This window comes from Vigna radiata, chromosome 5, assembly GCF_000741045.1.
Source record: "Vigna radiata var. radiata cultivar VC1973A chromosome 5, Vradiata_ver6, whole genome shotgun sequence".
Taxonomy (NCBI): domain Eukaryota; kingdom Viridiplantae; phylum Streptophyta; class Magnoliopsida; order Fabales; family Fabaceae; genus Vigna; species Vigna radiata.
In genome coordinates, this window is record NC_028355.1 from 26,840,511 (window position 1) to 26,860,004 (window position 19,494).

The 19,494-nt window shown below is 30.3% G+C and overlaps 3 protein-coding genes and 1 long non-coding RNA gene across 5 annotated transcripts; 1 reads left to right on the forward strand and 3 right to left on the reverse strand.

Annotated features, from left to right (window-relative positions):
• Positions 1–1,160: 1,160 nt before the first annotated feature.
• Positions 1,161–3,810, reverse strand: LOC106759824 (50S ribosomal protein L27, chloroplastic). Its single transcript, XM_014643171.2, has 3 exons — positions 3,473–3,810; positions 1,685–1,786; positions 1,161–1,589 (listed from the first exon to the last, which is right to left on the reverse strand). The coding sequence occupies exons 1-3, from the start codon at positions 3,764–3,766 to the stop codon at positions 1,410–1,412; spliced, it is 576 nt and encodes a 191-aa protein (XP_014498657.1). The 5' UTR covers positions 3,767–3,810; the 3' UTR covers positions 1,161–1,409.
• A 1,807-nt stretch (positions 3,811–5,617) lies between these two features.
• Positions 5,618–6,275, reverse strand: LOC111241693. The gene is made up of 2 exons (XR_002667964.1): positions 6,141–6,275; positions 5,618–6,057 (listed from the first exon to the last, which is right to left on the reverse strand). It is a non-coding gene; the product is annotated as an uncharacterized LOC111241693 (long non-coding RNA).
• A 4,428-nt stretch (positions 6,276–10,703) lies between these two features.
• On the forward strand, positions 10,704–14,080 carry LOC106762201. 2 transcript variants are annotated; one of them, XM_022781256.1, is made up of 2 exons: positions 10,704–13,358; positions 13,655–14,080. In XM_022781256.1, exon 1 carries the CDS (start codon positions 10,984–10,986, stop codon positions 13,342–13,344), a length of 2,361 nt encoding a protein of 786 aa, XP_022636977.1. In that variant the 5' UTR covers positions 10,704–10,983; the 3' UTR covers positions 13,345–13,358; positions 13,655–14,080. The 2 variants fall into 2 exon arrangements, with proteins under 2 accessions (XP_022636977.1, XP_014501456.1); XM_014645970.2 differs by having other exon boundaries at positions 10,707–13,358; positions 13,730–14,080.
• Positions 14,081–14,172: 92 nt separating this feature from the next.
• On the reverse strand, positions 14,173–14,820 carry LOC106762202 (subtilisin inhibitor 1). Its single transcript, XM_014645971.2, has 2 exons — positions 14,618–14,820; positions 14,173–14,518 (listed from the first exon to the last, which is right to left on the reverse strand). Exons 1-2 carry the CDS (start codon positions 14,682–14,684, stop codon positions 14,289–14,291), a joined length of 297 nt encoding a protein of 98 aa, XP_014501457.1. The 5' UTR covers positions 14,685–14,820; the 3' UTR covers positions 14,173–14,288.
• Between the last annotated feature and the right edge of the window lie 4,674 nt (positions 14,821–19,494).

Genomic DNA, 19,494 nt, shown 5'->3' on the forward strand with positions numbered 1-19,494 from the left:
TAAATATTTATATTTTCAATTAATTATCTACTGTTTAATTAATTGTTATCTTGTGTTATCATCTTGATTCTTGTCTATAAATATTAAGTTTACAAATATCAAGAAATATTAGATTTTGTTGTTAATATAAAATAATATTACAATTAATATAATATTGTTTTATATTAATCACAAAAATCTCACATCTCTTAACACAGAAATAAGAAAACAACATGATAGGATAAGACATCACTCATATAACAAAAATATTATTTGAATCGTGTTAAAGATCTGACTTAATTAGATTTTAATTTCTTTATAAATTTGAGTATTTTTAGTTAGGTTTCTATTAATTTTTTTTTGGTAATATTCTAAACTTTTAATTCTTTCAAATGAGATCCTGCCATTTAATTTTTTTTTTTTTTTTTAACGGGATAACATGACTATTGTTGGTCTTGCTCCATCATCTTGCTTTCTTGTTTTTAAGCGTTCTAATAGCTAAAGATGCTCCACTACTATTTTTGGTTAAAGTAATAAAATTCAAGTGTGGTTCTGTATTAACAACTATATCATTTTATATTAATCACAAAAAGATTTATATCAATGTCACTCAATTAAGAAATATAAATTTTTTGAAAAGCATATTCTTTGAGAAAAAGAAAAGAAAGGGCAATTGCGTTCCTTTTATCATATATTATCTCCTCTTCATGCTATTTGAAGTGGCTATAATTAGTATTCCTTTCTGGTATTCTCTTAGATTAATCTATTATGTTGCCAAAACGTACAACTGGCACGAAAGAAGGGTAGATAATGCACTGAACACTGTTTCATGTCATGTTCAGTGATTGTTTGAGACGGAACTGATTCTTTTTCCAGTTAATTACAATGAATCTCATCAAAGCTTACGTGTATATTATCCTGACGCTAATTCATTTTCACATTTCAGAAGGGAGAATACAACACGTAATAAGAGCCTCCATATAACTGTTCCTTACATGAGGCATGGATTTTAGGATGCACTGAACTGATTCACCCATGACTCTGACTGGTATGCCACAATAATAACAAAGAGTGCAACCGGCATATTAATTGTATTCTAAATACTACAAAATCAAGTTCTCATGCTGTAGAATTCATCAAGCAATGTTATGATTGAGATGACTAAATGTTTTGAATTTAACTTTTTAAGCAAAAGACTCCTCTCATTCATCAAATGAAAAGTTACAGAATAAGTAAAAGAGGGTATTGATCTACAACACTAATGATGGATTTTGAGCACGAATTCAATTTTCCTGCCCAGAAAACAAGGACAGGCATCTTGATACATCGATACTTCAACAAAACTCAATAAAATGTGACAAGGTTTAGAGATACACAAAAGCAACAAAATTTATATGCGTATTTTACACAGTAAATTAACCTAATCAGAATCAGCACATTGGATTAGTGATTGATGCATCATCAGCAGAAGCCAGAACAAGCTGGGGTGGAAGTACTGCTCCTTCTTGTCTAGCTTTCTTGCGTTCTCGCTGCAACCTGAAGAACTCTCTCTTCCTTGCTCTATAGCTGTTGGGGTTCTCAGGTTGTACCTCTCGAGGATAAACACTCACCTGTAGTAATACATGTTGTTGCATAGCCCATTAATTTGTATTCTCAAGGATTATAGGACACATGTCATCATCTAGTTGTAAGAAAATTATTTAACCTTTTTCCTGTCAGGTCCATATTTCTCAAATTTAACCACTCCATCAATCAAGGAGAAGATGGTATAGTCTTTGCCAAGCCCCACATTCTTTCCTGCATGAAACTTCATGGTTTGCAGAAAAAAAAAGGAAGAGAATATTAGATGATTGAAACAATGAAAATGGTGCTTCTATCAGACAGTATGAACAGTAAACTTTTGTAACAACGGCATGATAGATTTTGGGTGTAGCAAGTTATGTTGAAAGCGGCATTAACTTACCTTTTGCAAAGATTTAAGAATTAATAAAACATGTTTTTGTATTGTTTTTCACTTCTCTAACATGACCTCCTCCAAAATACAATTGTCCTCTAGCTCTGCTACTAAATAGATTGATTGTTGACTGCATTTGTGACTATGAGATCCCCATTACTTCATCACTACCACTACCATTATAACAACTAACACAAAACCGACTTAGGAAGTTCTTCCAGTCTATAAAATGTTATAGAAGTTATGGAATAGTTCTACTATAGCAAAAGATCATCAAAAGAAACTACTGTTGTTGATTGCAAAAGGCAACTCAGTTATGGAATAGTTCTTTGCTCTTTTTGTATTAATTTTCTAGCCACTGAATAGTGCAGTAAACATTGATTATCCTGAGGTTGCCAATGCACATTCATGTAAATTTTTATTCCAGGCACCAAATTCCGTAATAAACTATTAACAACTTCAACAAATCATTGAATCAACAAATCACAAAAAGCAAAAAAAGCTTATCAATAATCCACCACCTTCCGAAAACCATCAATCTACATGAACCATTTTAAAATTAAAACAGAAGGCCACACCAAACTGTTACTCCGCGAGTGTACGCAACCCAACAATTGAGACCATCACTCCTACTTCTTTCAACCACAAACAAATCTTAAGCGTAGTACATTGTGTTCTTATGGTCTTATCCTCCAGCCAAAATTATAATCTTATTTTAATTAATAACTAACATTCACCTTTATTGCACATATTACCAACGAAAATTTCCAAGACATACACCAAAAAGCACATTAGATTCAGCACCAAAGTTTTGTCTTTTAACAATACCTCTGGTGCTTCTGGTAAAGTTCTCCAATCAGAACTGAAGTTTCAAACCATCAGTAATGTCTTGCATTAAAGATTACCATCCATTACCAAGGTGAAACTCCAACACGAAAAACACTCAAGCTTTAATATATTTTGTCGTGTCCAAAAACGACATTCATAGTCGTATAATCAGTGAAATTATCACCACATACCTTAGAACAAGCAAGCTTACCTTTCAACTAGTTTCTCTTCAAACTGACTTCCAAACCCTTCTTTCCACCCCTATTCAACTCAATTCATATAGAAAATCACCAAACTTAACAATCGAGCATAAGACTTGAACAGGATAATTCAATTATGCTTCTATAAATGAGCTTATCTCAGTAGCCGTAATATGACAAACTATTTCATTCAGAATATTTCATTGAACGAGTTTCTCCCAAAAGACTTTACTGTGAAAAAAAAAATCACTACCCCCACTCAATAACATTAGTTTATACAGAAGCTAAAAATAAAAATTTGGAAAAGCGATACGAGAGTTTACACAAATTAACTTAAACACAAGCTCTCTCTCTCTCTCTCTCTTTTCCATTTTTTTAGCCATGGTGTTTAGGGAGAAGTTGTTCAAAACATACTTAGTAAACAAAAAAAGAACTCTCTTCACTAATGTGAATAACAGCTTAGCAACCGGAATTCAGCGTAAAGCGAAAGAGAAATTGGTAAGGGAGGCACCTTGGTTCCGCGCTGGCGAACGATGATGGAACCGGGCTTGGCGACCTGGTCGCCGTAAATCTTGACGCCGAGGCGCTTGCTCTGTGAGTCACGGCCATTCTTGGTGCTTCCCGCCCCCTTCTTGTGCGCGTTCTCAATTATGAGCGGGCGGCGGCGTGGGAGGCAGACCACAGAGGTGGGGCCCGGGCGGAGAGAAGCTCCGGCGAAGAAGGATGTGGAAGAAGAAGAAGATAAGGAGAGGCCCTTGAACGCTGTTGCGAGGTTGAAAGTCATAGCCATTGAAGCTGTAGCCATGGGAAGCGAAGTGGTGGAAACGATAAAGGCCACACAAAGGACCACTGGGAAATGAAAAAATGGGTATAAAATGATGGATAAGAAATAATGAGGCTAATAAGGGCAAAATTTAAACCACCTTTTTTTAATTTCTTCTACATGTAATTATTCAATTATATGAATTCAAATTATTATTATTTAACGAATTTTAATCAGCATTTTTAGCTTTATAAAATTAGTAAATTTTAGTTTTTTTTACAAAATATGAAATAATTGTTTTTAATTTTCATAAATAGTGTGAATTTTGGTTTTAATATCTTATGTATTAAAAAAATTACCATTCTAAATAACTTATGCTAGCATTGTGACATAATATGAGCATGCATTATCTAAAGGAAGTTTAAAAATCCATAAAATGATTCTTATTCACATATTAACCTTTTGTGATGTGTCTTTATTTTGAAACTCTCCCCCTTGAAACTAAAACATATAATTATAACAACTAACAAAAAAATATTTTATAACTATTTTTATTGTTATTTATTACAATTTTATTTTTCTATTATATAATTATCACACTGTAAAACTAATAAAAATATTTATTTTCATGTGATTTTCATTATACAACTTTTTATAACTTCAATAAGTAATATTTGTTAATTAATTTTGGTTCATCATAATATTAAGAACTAAAACAGTGCTTAAAATTTTGGAGCATAAAAACATTTTTTATGAACTACAACAATAACTCAAACATATTATAAGGACTAATTGACTTCAAATTTTATAAAGATGAAAAATATTTTTTTTTTAATAAAGAGAAATAAAAAACTCACTAATTTGAATTGAAAATGTTTAATTATAATATTAATATAGTAAAGACTACATTTTTTTTAAAGAACAAGATTTTATTTAAATTTAAAAATAGTACATTTTTATACAATCGCTATTAAACGACGATGCATTCCAAAGAAGAGAAATTTTTAGATTCCCAGGAATATGATGTTAAGGAATTACTTTTCATGTTTAATTTACCTTTAAGAAATATTGTCAAAAGAATCAGGTTTCAAAAATAGATTTTAATTAAGTTTCACAAAACATTATCAAGAAGAGGTGAGAATCTAACTTTTACTTGGTGTAAAACAATTATTAAAAAAAAATCAGATTACTCTATTAAATCTTTAATGTAGCACTAAATTAAAATTTAATAGAAATAATAACATTACTCTTTAATTTCGAGAAAATTTATGTAAATTTGCCAATAATAATTTTTATTAATCAAATACATGTTAGTCCTCTGTAAGAATCATGTAACTCTCACCCACCATAGTTCCTGGGTATGAAAATTTTCCTCTTAACAAACATCCCATTAAATAATTTTAAATATACAGTGAAGGGAGATCGAGAACAGATCGACCAACTATAACCTTTTTTTCATAATTTATTGAAAAACTCAAGTTTGGGACGTAAAATTGAAAAGTTTCTAATATGATTTTCAGTAGCATTATTGGTTTGTAAACTAAGCTTTGCAAATTTGGTAATGGAAGAAAAGGAGGGTTCTTATTCCTGAATTCCCAAACACAAAAATAAATTCATAAACGAACATCATGATAGAAATAAAATTACTTGTAAGCTCTTAGTTATCATCCCAATTTCTTCTTCTAAAGGGTGTTGATGTTCTTCCTATATTCCTATTATTTCATTTGAACAACCTTCCATCTATACTCTAATGTTTTCAATACCATTATCATTCATCTCACTAAGTTAATAATAACCGAATATATTCATTTCACTGACTAAATAAAGCTAAATTCAATGACTTTTTTACTTTATCAACATTCAAAAACTATATTCAAACTTTCATGCCATGCATTTTCAGCATCTAAATAAAATATTAACTTACGCGAATCCCACAACATCAACAATGTCAGAGTGCCAAGCCCACAAGATGATCAATTTATGGGAATATGGTGTAAAACGCATGCCACAATCACAAAAATCGATGACAAATAGTAAAGTAAATAAAAAAAAAAAAAAAAAAATCACCATCGTGCCTGGGTTCCAAATTTCGCTGGCGGTTCCGCCTTAGTTCAGTCACGACATTCAACAAACACGTGCGTGCCATTTTATCCTTGGCGAGTTTAATCAGCAAGTCACACTCCAAGAACGAGTCAGAAACAGTGGAAATCAATCTGTATTCGTGTCCACCAAAGACGAATCAGAGGTAGCGGAATCGTGTTGCTGTTGTTGTTCGGCGTTGACGAATGCTTCCATGCCTCTCATTCTGGTGCGCATGGCGTTGGTGACTAGGACTGCGAGAAAACAGAATGAGTGAGATGAATCTGATTAATGGTGATGAAAGAATTGAAGGAGAAAGGATGGGAAGAGAGGTTACTAGCGGCGGTTCCAAAAGTCCAAAGCCATAGAATCTTCACACCAACGCTCTTCGGTTCGCGCGCCATGGAGAAGAGATTCTGCGATGCACAGAGTGCAAGTTTTTCTGAAGAAAAAGAAGAAAAAGGGATGGGCCGGACTCGGTTAAGATGAATGTCACTGAGCGTTTTCTTCCTCTACCCCCTTAATTTCTAACTGCAATCAAATAATTTTGGGTTAGATATGTTTTTAGTTTCTATATTTTGGAGTAATTTTGGTTTTAGTTTCTCTCTCAAATTAAGATATAATTTAGTCTTTTCAATTTTAGAAAACTCTAGTTTTAGTTTGTTTTACCAAATTTTTTTAACTTTATTTGTTGTTTCAAACGCGTTTCTCAATTAACATTGAAACAAAAATATGCCAAAGAGTGTAAACAACAAATAAAATTAAATAATTTTGGTAAAAAAGATTAAAACCAGAGTTTTCTAAAATTGAAAGACTAAATTATACCTTAATTTAAAAGAGAAACTAAAACCAAAATCGCCCCAAAATATAAGAACTAAAAACATATTCAACTCAATAACTTTTAAAATGATTACTTTGTCTTCCGTAAAAGTCATAATAGGATTTATGGGAACAATTTTGATATCAACATTGAAAAGAAAAAAAAGAGGATTATGCTTGTCCTTGATAAAAAGGAGAAAAGAATATTTTCTTTTTTACAATATAACAAGTAGCATTAAAGTAACAAAAATTTAATGGTAGCAATATTTAAGAAGCACTAATAAAATGCAACTTTAGGTATAATAAAATGAGATTTATTGTATCTAGAATATATTATATTCCATATATATAATAATAACACCTGACAATGCACGTGCATACCCTACAATACTTTATAGTGAGATGACAATTAGAGCATTATTACCCATCATTAGAGGGACCTTCTCTCATGCAACCTTAGCATTTACTTTACATTATTCAGATAATAGTATTTTCTTTAAGAAAAATCATTTTAAATATAAATATGTATTAAATTTATATTTAGATATAAAAGCATATCAAGTAATGCATCTGAAAAACCTTAATGTCAAATAAACTCAATCATAACTACTACATAATTTTTAAACCAGGGACGAAAATAAATATTTATATATTTATTTCGTTTTTGTTTATATACTTGTTTTTGTTTGTTTATACATTTGTTTTAAATTATTAAAACACTTTTTATTTACAAAAAAAATATATTTTTCACTTAGACTTTATTTTATTTGAATAATATTTTTTATCATATAATTTTTTTTTCTCTTAATTATTTTTTAATCAATATTTATCAAGTTGATTTATATATTTCAATTATTTTTTCTTAATATTAATAATAATTGTTGAAAATGTTATAAAACTTTATTTGTGTATAATTATTGTTTTTAGTAATTATTTTTTATTTTATTTTAAAACTTGTACAACTATAATTTTTCTTTAATATTAAATATTAAAAATTTAATTTTTTATAATGTAATATATTATAGATACATATTATGATAAAATATATCAACCATATAAATTTTATATGAATAAAAGTAAAGATAAAATATGCATAAATTTACTTAAAAATAAACTGACATCTCCTAGCAAATTCTCATCATAGTGATACTGTAATATACAGAGATAAAAAGCTTAAAAACTTATGTAAAGACACTTTTATCGATCACGTTTATGTCACTCCTTTGGTTTTCTTTTTCTTTTTCTTTTTCCTTTTGTTACCTTTTTCTTTTTCGGTATTTTGTTTACTTTTCGACTATTATACATTTTTTCTACGTATGAAAACATACATATTATACATGTATTATTGTCTTTCCTTTTCTTTTTCCTTTCTAAGTCTCAACTAGAGATTTGAAATGTATTATATATATATTTTAATAATATGATTTGACAATTGGATGAAAGAGAAATACTAACAATACAACGTTTAACACATTTTAATATAATTTTATTATTTATCGAAATAAAAAATATGAGTTTAATACATTTAAATTTTTTACATTCATATAATATTATTTATATCTTTTTTCTTTAAAAATATAAAAATTTATACTTTTATAATTATTTTATTTTTATACTCTGTGTTAAATGAATGTAAAAATTATCATAGTATCGTCACACTGACAATTACCTATGAATTGATAATTTTCATTATTTATTGAAATTCATTTTAGCTTACAAACATGTTGATAATTCAAAACGAATTTCAAATGTTCTGAAACAAGAAGAAGGAGCTAGAATTGATGACCTAATTCTTTTTGAAGATTATAAAAAGAATAGGTTTAGGAGCACTAAGGTAGCATGGGGCGGTGGCGTGTGGCATATCTAATTAGGACACTTATTTTTATTTTTTCTTTTTTTTACTTTATCACTTTCTATTTTCTATTAACTTTATTATTATTATTATTTCTTTTATTATTAATTGTTTGAATCTTTAGATGAGAGGAAGAAGAGGAGCGTATGCAAATGTGGGCTCCACGCCCATGTAGGGCCCAATAGCAGCCCAAGTTTGCCGACCACACGGCTTTGTCTTTTCCACAGTGCTTTTTCTTTCTGCCTCCCAAACCTTACTATCCACAAAGAAAAGAAAAAGAAACATATTTTTACTTTAAAACAGTATATTTAGTTGGTTAATTTACACTACTACCCTTTTTTTACTCATTATTTAATCAAGGAATGAAGTTAGAGTAACCTCTTAACATTCCACGTGTTTCGAACAATTTTTTATGAGAATTTTTTAGCAGAGAAAGATATGAAACTCAAATTTAAATTAATCTGTAAAATTTTCTTTAAATAATTTTATTTTTTAATTGTATATAAGTAGCTTTGGTTTGGATTGGTGTGTATAAGTGATGTTAACTTGTGGCGAAGTTAAAATATATTTCACTTGTTTGATTCTTATGTTTAAGAAGTTAAAATAGTGACTGAATGTGTTTAATTAATGCTCACGAGAAAGAGAGAATTGTGATTAAACGTTTAAAGAAGTTTTTGTTTTTTAATTTAAATATAAATTATATAAATTAATGCGTAGAAGATCATTAATGTGTTTACGGAAATTAATTTAAACTTACGGAAATTTAAACTTTGATTAAAACTTTGAATAATATTTATTTAAAGTCTTTGAAATTTTGGATCCTCGACATTTTTGTGAAACTTATTCCGTCCCTAGCCGTTATCGGTTACCAAATTAGGAGCATTTGAAATAATTTATTTATGTATGAAATTAACTTTTGACATTCATGCAAACTTTTTTTTTTTAAATAAATTTCAAAATGAAACATTACAGAATAAGTAATTTGTGTAAAGCTTTTCCTTTCGGTGATTAAGAAAAGGGTCTTAGCTATTAAGATTTTATTTGATCAAAATATGTTGACTAATCACTTCAAGTTATTTATTTAAAAGTGTAATTAATTTTATGTTAATGTGTAAAAAAAGTCTTGAAATTGATCGTAATCTGTATTAATTTGTAAATTTTTTTTTAAAATATATTGTATTTTATTTATTACTTAAAAAATAATGTAAATAAAAAAAAATCGTATAAATACGATGCGGATATTCAAAAGTGTTTGAAAACTCTGTTCTATACCAAATTAAGCATAGATTGTCGGTGACTTAAAAGGATATTTTGCAACGTCTATGATTAATAATAATGATAATAATAATAATAATAATAGAATAATTATTGAAAATTCAAGTTTAAAAATAAATTTTATATATAGCAGATATAAAAAAGTTAAGTAATATAAGAAAATAATTCATTACATATTACTTTAAAGACTATTAAAAATTGATGTAACTTTTTATATGAATTTAACTCATTTATTATTACTATTATTATTTTATAAATTTTGAAATTTAATTAAAAGATCAATAATGATGACAATAATAGTAAAAAATACTTGTAATAGTAATTAATTGAAATTACAGTGATCTCAAAATTCAAGTGTACATATGATGTTTTTTTTACCCTTGTGCTTTACATATAGTGTCTTAGTGTTATGTTGATGACATTAAATACTGAAAATGGAGTGACACACTATTCATTGAAATTTGCAGCAAAAAGCTTGGTTGTTAAGGAAAATATATGATGCAATTTATGAACATTTGAAGCTTTTGACAACTCAATGTTGATTTTATTAAGCTAACAGATCTACTAACTGCCACCTACTTTCCTCTCAGCTACACCAACCAGAAACTGCTACAAGAAGGAATATCCATCAATTCCTTTTGGTGTTTTGAAGGAGAATCACAGCAGAAGCCATGATACTTGTTTCCTGAATCAAACCAATTTCTTGAATGAAGCCAAATTCACATTACTCAAAAGTGTCTTAAACAAAAGCAACTGCTGTATTAATGCAGCTTGTCCTCATCTCTTCACCTAAACTAGACCACAGGGTTCCCTTATCCAAAACCAAGAGGGGTGATTTGGTCATTTTTTGTGAAAGATGATGAGTTAAGAAATCAAATCAGCAGCAAAAAATTTAGGCTCATGTAAGAAAATGCTAAGCATAAAAGGGTCCCAAAAACCACCTGTTAGTGCTGGTCAACATCAAATACTTATCAAAACCATATTCAAATAACATCACCTGCCAAACCACAGTTGAGAATAAACAAAAAGAGAAAACCACATCAAACTAAAGTATGCCAAACCAAACCAAGGGGAGAGAATATCTCTCTGCTTGTTTGGCTTTCAAGCTTTCATTCTTTCCTCTCTGAACTTCTTCCTCATTAGGAAAACAAAACCACATCAAGGAAGGAAAACATACCAAACCACTATATATTCTTTATTCCTTCTTATTCAACCTCTGCTTTATCCTTGGAATATGGTACAAAGAAAGGTTCCTGGCAAGCTTGGAATCCAAGCTGAACATGTTAAATCAGACAAGAGGTTGGCAAATATGAAGCTATCTTCATCTCAGCACCAAGATGGCAAAAGTAGAGGGGCTGATATGAAGAAGAAAATGAGAAAATCAAGGTCAATAAACCTTTCTGATCTTGAGGCTCTTCAATCATCATCTTCATCATCATCACCTTCAAAGAGAAGCTTCTCTCAACCAGGAAAGCCACCTCCTCTTCATACTCCAACCACTGCAGCATCAGCATCACCTCAGAAGCAGCAACCTTTGTTCAGAACAACAGATGTTTCACCCAATTACATGAAGCCAACAAGCAGTTCGCATGCAAAAAAGGAACTTTTCCCGGTAAGCCACAGGAACGCTCAATCTGCTTCTGATTTTAAGAATCTTCCAAGAAAATTTTCCACTGATTCCAAAGCTGCCTGTGCTAAAAAACCTGCCAAAGCCTTGGCAAGATCGTCTAGTTTGAGTTTGGTGAGAACATTGACAAAAACCACTACTTTCAAGGCTTCTAGAGCCTGTTCTAGAAAATCCTCCAGGGCTGTTATGTGTGCAGATATGACTGCACCACAGAGAGCCACTTGTTCTTCAACTTTGAAGGACTCAAAGTTCCCTTCGTACCTCATGCTTAGCCCTGGAGCAACTGAGTCAGAGGGAACTTCAGCCATGAAGGTTTGCCCTTACACATATTGTTCCCTTAATGGTCATCATCATGTTGATTTGCCCCCATTGAAGAGCTTCATGTCAGCAAGGAGGCGCCTTCTGAAGACGCAGAAGCGCGCCAAGCTTGAAGCTCTCAGCCCTCGGAGACTGAAGGTTCCCCTTGAGACAGATAAGAAGGACTCTGATGTTGAGCAGAACGTTTTTGAGGAAAAACCTGCTTGTGATGAAATTGGCATTGATATCTTCATTGAAATCTATGCCAATGAAAAGGATGCAAAACCAACCGGAGCAGAAGAAATAGGGAGAAGAGATTTTCTCCAAGAGATTGAGGATCAAGCAGATAACAAGTCACCAATTGAAGATAATGGCGTAGCAGCAAGAACCATTGGTTTTCCTTCTCCCTCTGTACGTGAACTTGATCTTGAGGAGGATTTGAAAAAGCCCTTTGATGACGTTGCAATCGAAGTAGATACCAACGGCAACTTTATCCAAGAACAAAGTTCACAAGATGCAGATGAAGATCACCAACCTACTGTCTGGTGTCATGAAGAAATGAGCATGGGAAGCTACTGCAGCGATGGGGAACAAGACATGGGGGATGTTGACATGGATGATTCTGATTCCAGAACCTATGAAATGGAGTGGAAGGAGGAGAGATTTTGCGGATTCGATCACGAAGAGGATGCTGATTCTTCCGTTTACACAGAAGAGGACAACGACTCAAGAGTTGAGTCCTCATCAGAGAGTTCTCATGATGTGTCAGTGACATGGTTAGATGACATCCTTGGCAGCTACTATGAGGACTTTCTGGTTGATGAAACACACAAAGTGGCCAATTCAGAAGAAAACACCCATTTTGAAGAATCTATTGGCATTAGTTCCGTCCTTGAAGACACAAATGGAAGCATTGAAACCAAAGAAATCGAGTACTCCTCTACGGGTTGTGACCAATCTTCATTTACAGAGGAAATATTTGAGTATATGACAAATGCACAAGATAATGGTGGAGAAGATGAGAAACATGTGGATGATGAGACCGGTTGCAACTCAAAGACACTTGATGAACAGACATATGACAGCACTCAGAATGAGATGGTGAGTGACACTAGCACAACTGACGAGACAGGTGAAGATGGATGTTCAAGCAGCCTAGAGAACAATGATGAGAGCAGTAAAATGGAGAGGGAAATTGAGTTGGTGAATGTGTCTGAGGAAAGTAACATGACTGATCAAGATCAGGATTTGTTGGAAAAAGACCAAGGTAAAGGTAGAAGGTTCCAAAGAACAAGTTGCATAGATAGTGAAGAGGAAAACACAAGCAAGAATTGGAAAGGTTCAATTAGGAGAAAGAGGGTTGTTGAAGATGATGACGAGATGAGAAAGTTCAACCCCAAAGAGCCAAATTTCCTGCCTTTGGTTCCTGAGCCAGAAAAAGAAAAGGTTGACCTGAGGCATCAAATGATGGATGAGAGAAAGAATTCAGAGGAATGGATGCTTGATTGTGCACTCAGACAAGCTGTGACAAAACTTGCACCAGCTAGGAAGAAGAAGGTGGCACTGCTAGTTGAAGCCTTTGAAACCGTGATGCCAGCACCCAAATGTGAAAACCGTGTGAGAAACAATTCAGCATTTGGTCATGCAGGAAGAATTCAAGCTTGTAGCTGATGGATGTTACTGAGGTAAAAATTGAACACAGCCCTTTTTTCATTCTTTCTAAGCTTCTCATTAACATCTGCAATTATTTCAGTCTTTCAGCATTTTCAAAAGATCAAAGACATTGGAACTAGTGAACATTAAGATTCTTTATATCACTATGAGCAGACACCTATGCTATTTTTACTGATTTCTTGATTCATATAAACTATTTTGATAATAACATAACTAAACTGTTTTCATATCTGAAAGAGTTAAAATTAAAACAGGATTTTCCGTGTATGTGATTAATAAATAGATTTGATTTTCTTTATGCATGAAGTTGTTGTTTTCAAGCGTGGACATAAGATCAGTCCCTGAATACAAGGTTTCTGTCTTCTTTTTCTGTTTTGGTTAGTCTACTGTCAAGAAAGTTGAACCAAGAGAAAGTGTAATCTTCTTGCACGGGAAGCATAACCAAACCTCTGAGAAGAAATGTGCCATTACGCCAAGTAAATTTGGCTGGCATATCCAGCTTTCTGAAACGTGGATAAACTCAGCTTCAAACATCAAGGACTTGTGACAGTAAAACGAAGAGTGAAGCTTCAGAAAGGGAACTTGTGGTTGCTGTTTAGCTTTGTGGATTTGCTTTACCAGAATGTTTAATGAACTTTAATCATGTGTTGTTTACTTTGNTACATATGTTTGTATTTGATGCACTAGTATATTTGTGTTGATGAAGATTATCCATGCCTCTGGATTCTGATAACTTAACTGCTAGTTTGTACAAATCATTACGTAATTTTCTGTTTTCACTTTCATTATTGCGAATTACAAAAAGTACTATATGGATTCAAAATATTGTATCATGAAAGCAAACATATTATTCATACTAAACCAAAAAAAGAAACTTCAGATTCAAAAGCAAATAAGATCTCCATGAAATGATGATACATAATTAGCAGATATCAGATGTATTAGCCAATTGTTGGAGTCCTTGTGACCTTGTTAGATTCATCCACATACAATCGAACTCTCTTAGGATTATAATCTGCAGTGACAAAAGAGTCATGAGGCACCACTTGAATTTGAACATCAGTCATCTCTTCTTTGATCTTTGTTTCTGCTTCTTCAGCAGTGACACCAACCAGTTCAGGCCAACTTGTCTTTGTAGGATTGTTAGTTTCCAAAGCCTGCTTGTAATTCCCTGCACACCAAACATACTTTGATACTGTTCATACACATTCATGAAGATTTATCCAAATGTGACTTGAACATATTTGAAAAGAGGAAGAATAGTACTCACTTGGTAAGGGCACATTGGGTTGTTCCTGAGAAGGGTTAGTCCCTTGTTCTTGCTTTTCCTCGGCCATGAACACCAAACAATGTGTAGTACTCAAAAAAGGATCCTTTGATGAAAGTTTTGTTGAGTTTGAATGGTTTAAGTAGAAGCCATGGAAACTCTGAATCGGTGGAGTTTGGTTTTAGCTTGCCAGCTCTTTTGGACTTTTGCATGTTCAGATGATTAAGCTGATTTTTCCTATGCCATATGCCTCAATTTTGTAGTGTCACATAAGCCACCTAAGACTATTTTAACACAGGATAATGCTACATGTCAATGTTTAAAGGAAAAACACTAAACAATGATATACTTCACTCTTCTTTTTTTAAGTCTTGCTTCATTTATAAATCAAAATTTGACTTCTTTCTATGTATAATTAATGCTTGCTTATATTGTAGTCTTACATCAAGTAATCTTGAATAATTTAATATTTTTATTAAAATTCTTCCATATTAAATATTTATTTATTCTAAGATAAGAACCCTTAATTTGGGTGCATTTTGTTGTCAAACTCTAATTTTAAGACTCAACCTTTATTTTAAATTGTTTTTTTAAAGATTAATTTAATATTAAATATTAAAGTTGAAAGAGTCATTCCTACTTTTTATATATTTATGAATTAAATAATATTTTAATGTCTAAGTTCGCAATATTTTTGCGTAATGTAGCTGATCATTTTGCAATCCTTTTGATTATGAAATTGTATGTTTTATTCTTTTCATCTTTGTGGCAGCTAAGGTTTAGGAGGCAGGGATAAGGCATTACGGCAAAGACAAAACGTTCTGGTCGGCAAACTTGGGCAGCTAGTGGGCCTGTCATAGCCGTTTGTATTTAGATGTAAATATTATAATAATAATATATTATTTTATATCTTCATAGAAAGGAAAATGTTGTTTAGGGTGACAAAATAATTTGCGGGAATGGTATCCGCGTGTAAAATAAGCGGTATATAGTTCTAGCCGTGAATATTTACTATTCGTAGGTAATGAGTAGTGAGTATTTTAATACCTGCTTCTAAATAGGTTGATTTGCGAGTATATGTTACTCGAAAAATAATTAATAAAATTAATTTATTTTTTTTAATTAAATTTAATTAAAAATAAAATAAAATTATATTTATTAGCTTAAATTTAATTAAATTAAATTTTAATTCATGTTTGATTTAATTTATATTATATTATATTATATTATATATTATATATATATATATATATATATATATATATATATATATATATATTTTGTAATTTTATTTTAAAATGTACAATTTTTTTTTTTATTTTTTCTAGATAGGATTTTAAAATATCTACGAATATTTTCTAAACGGATATTAAGCAGGTAATAGATCGGATAACAGATACAATTTTATCAGACGAATCGGATAGCGGATGGACATTATCCGTACCCGACCGTCATTCCTATTCCTAGTACTGTTGATTTACTTTAATTGAAGAATGATGTATTCTCTCTTTACTTTGTTAAAGATTTTTGTAATATAAATCTTTTTTCCTAATAAGATTTTAGCATTATGTAAAAATAAGATTTTATGTCGTAAAAATAGCATTAGTTTATAGAGAAGTTATGTAAAAATAAATATAATAGTAATTTTGTAAGTAAGTTGGTACTTATATTACATAGATTATTATTAGAATAATTGTAAAAGTATCGGATATACAATTACACTCAATTAACATATATTACAAAAATAAAATAATTATAAAAAAATAAATTTTTATACTTTTAAGAAAAAATAATATAAATGAGTATAAAAAATTTGTGTGTATTAAAAGTAGCCAACATACTATATTACTTATGATTCACTCTTAATCTTGTACATGTTTATATTTGTAGCACTTTTATTGGCAACTCCGTACTCTTTTTAAGATTTAAACGGTTTTCAACATTTGATTATCGTTAACATTTTTGTACAGTTTTGTATTAGGTTTCTCAACATAATTCTTCTTCCAGTGGAAAAGTTAAAAAAATTGACATTTTTCTTGTAAAAACATAATCTTTTACATTAATTGTAGTTCAAACAACATAGAATGGTGGTAAGTTAGAATCGACGTTAAATATTAGTAAGACTTATAATTGAAGTAGAAAATACATTCTTTACTAATTGATAAATTGATTGAAAAACATAGATAGAATATTTAAAATAAATGATGTAATAAAAAGACTTAATTAGTTCTTTAGTAAGTTTTACTTAAACTTTTTTAAATAGATTTCTATTTTTTGTTTTGTTTTAAGTGAATTTCAAATTTTGTTAGAATGTTTCAATCATATCTTAATTATCTACTATATTAAAATTGTTAATGATAAAAATTATAAAACATGTTTATCTAGTAATTAATACATACTTTCATTATAGGCTAACTCAATTTGCTTATTGAATCATGTCAATTCGGCATGACTTTTAGTTTTAACCAACTCAACTTAACTTCTAGTTTGGACTGACTTAGTTTGACGTTTGTTCCAGGCTGCCTCAATTTAGTTTCAGTTCAATCTTTACTCTAGACCGTCTTGGCTTGACCTGTATCCCTCATAGACTTAACTTAACCTTTGACTTGGTTAACTTCACTTGACCTTTGGCTTGATCGACTCAGCTTGATCTTTGGTCTAGCCGACTCGACTCGACCTTCGGTTTATGCTAAATTCGACTCAACTTTCGACGTATACCAACTTGGCTTGACCTACGTTTCCATCTACCTGACTCCACATTTAACTTGGACAGACTCGGTCTGAATTCGGTTCAAACCAATTAACCTCAGATTTCAACTTAGGTCAAATCGAATCAACTTTAAACCTAGGTCGATTTGATTGACCCTTCAGCCCGAGCCAACTCAACTAAGCATTTAAGTTGTGTTGACTCAATTGAGCCTTTAGACTAAACCGACTCAACTTGACCTTCATGAAAAAGAGTGATAATAGAGCGAAATTTCATATTTCTTATACTTTTAAGGTATTTGAAGTTCTTCTATTTTATTTATTTGAAATATTTTCCAAAATTCTTTAAATTTAAATTTATTACAAGTTATTTTATCCAAACAAATTAATTTAATATAAAAAATTTAAATTTTTTAAATAAATAAATTATTCTTCTAAATTTTTTAATCCAAACACAACATAAAGAAACTTGATGTAAGATAATCTTCTTACCTAAATAGATAGTATGCATGACCATACTTATTTTTGGCCAACTAATGGTTGATGTTTACAATGGTATGGATGTCAAAATGATCCTCATATGGTGCCACTATGACTATGGTGGTCGTCAATGTTGCACATGGCTTTCCACTACGAGCATGGAATTTTGGTATAAAAAATACATTCTAAATTAATTCTTGAATTCATTGACGTATAAAAAGTCTCATTTTTTTAATAAATTATTTGTTTTGGATCCAATCCAATACCTGTAATGCAATAAGTAATTTCCAACCAAACAATTTGAGCAACAACAAAACACTTATAATAACTATGCGTGTAATGAAACTTCTAAAATGATTTATAAAATCATAACAAACAATTTATTTTAAAATTATTAAAATTACCAATGTTTAAAAGCATTTGTCCAAATTAATGTTATTAAAATATATCATAAATGAAACAAATAGAATGGTGAGATACCTACTTGTATGTAGTATATAATATGTTTGTTCAATCATATTATACTAAACTATGTACAATATCATAAACAACTTTATTGTCACAATATAGGCTATAGTTGCATAAACAAGAATAATTTCTCCATTGAAAATTTCTTACCATTTCTCATTATTCAAACTTCATTTCCTACCTTTAAAAGATCTTTGATTCAAGATCAATAAACATTAACTTTTGGTAACAAATTACAAATATTAACCAAAATAAATATCTATTCTCTTATAAAATGTATATTCATTCTCCAATAATAACATAATAAGCGCACACCTTTATAAGATACAAAATGATTAAGTAAAAAATAATTGTAATTTTTTTAGGGAAAGAATAATAAGAATAAGAAATCTATTTGATATTATTTGGAATCTTATTTTAAAGAAATGATAAGAAGAATAAGAATTTCAACTGGAGAAAAAAAATAATAAAGTCAAAGAGTCTCCTTGGTAAAGAATAATCACATGAAGATAAAGTTAATCCATATATTATATGTATAATGCTTACCTAACGAATTAATTTGTCTTATGCAAATAATTAATAGTTAATATTAATATAAAAGTATAATTGTTTGAACTCATGTCCTTTCCCATCTCCCTCCAAAATTCCTAATCTCTTTACATACCATCTTTATTCTTTATTCTTTGTTCTTTGTGTCCATCCACAATACATAAAAAGAAATTTGCATAATTAACATAGTTTGTTGGAGTGTAGCTTTTTATATTGATTGTTTTTTTTTTTCAATTAAAATAAAAATTTTGGATTCTATATTAGACATTTTTTTTAGTGTTATTATGTGGTGGGAGTTAACCATAGAATGTTACTGTATGGTTAGTCAAGCTAACCGTTCAGTTGGAGTATGGAAAAAAATAGAGTAACTCAGCAGTTGAGTAGAGTTAAAGCGTAATCAATACAATAATTACTATTGATAAGTGATTAATATTAGTATTAATAATAATTAAGAGATAAATTAATATGTTTGATTATATTAAATCAACTAGAGCTTTAATTTTAGAATAGGACACTTTTCATAATTTAATTACTTTAAACCTTCATAAAAATATATCTGAATTGAGTATTAGAATATTTTTTGCATATGAAGCCTCTTAAACCGATGGATCATCCAAACCAGTAAGACAAATCACTAAGAAGAACAAATGTTCGTCTAGAAAAAAAGTGAGCATGGC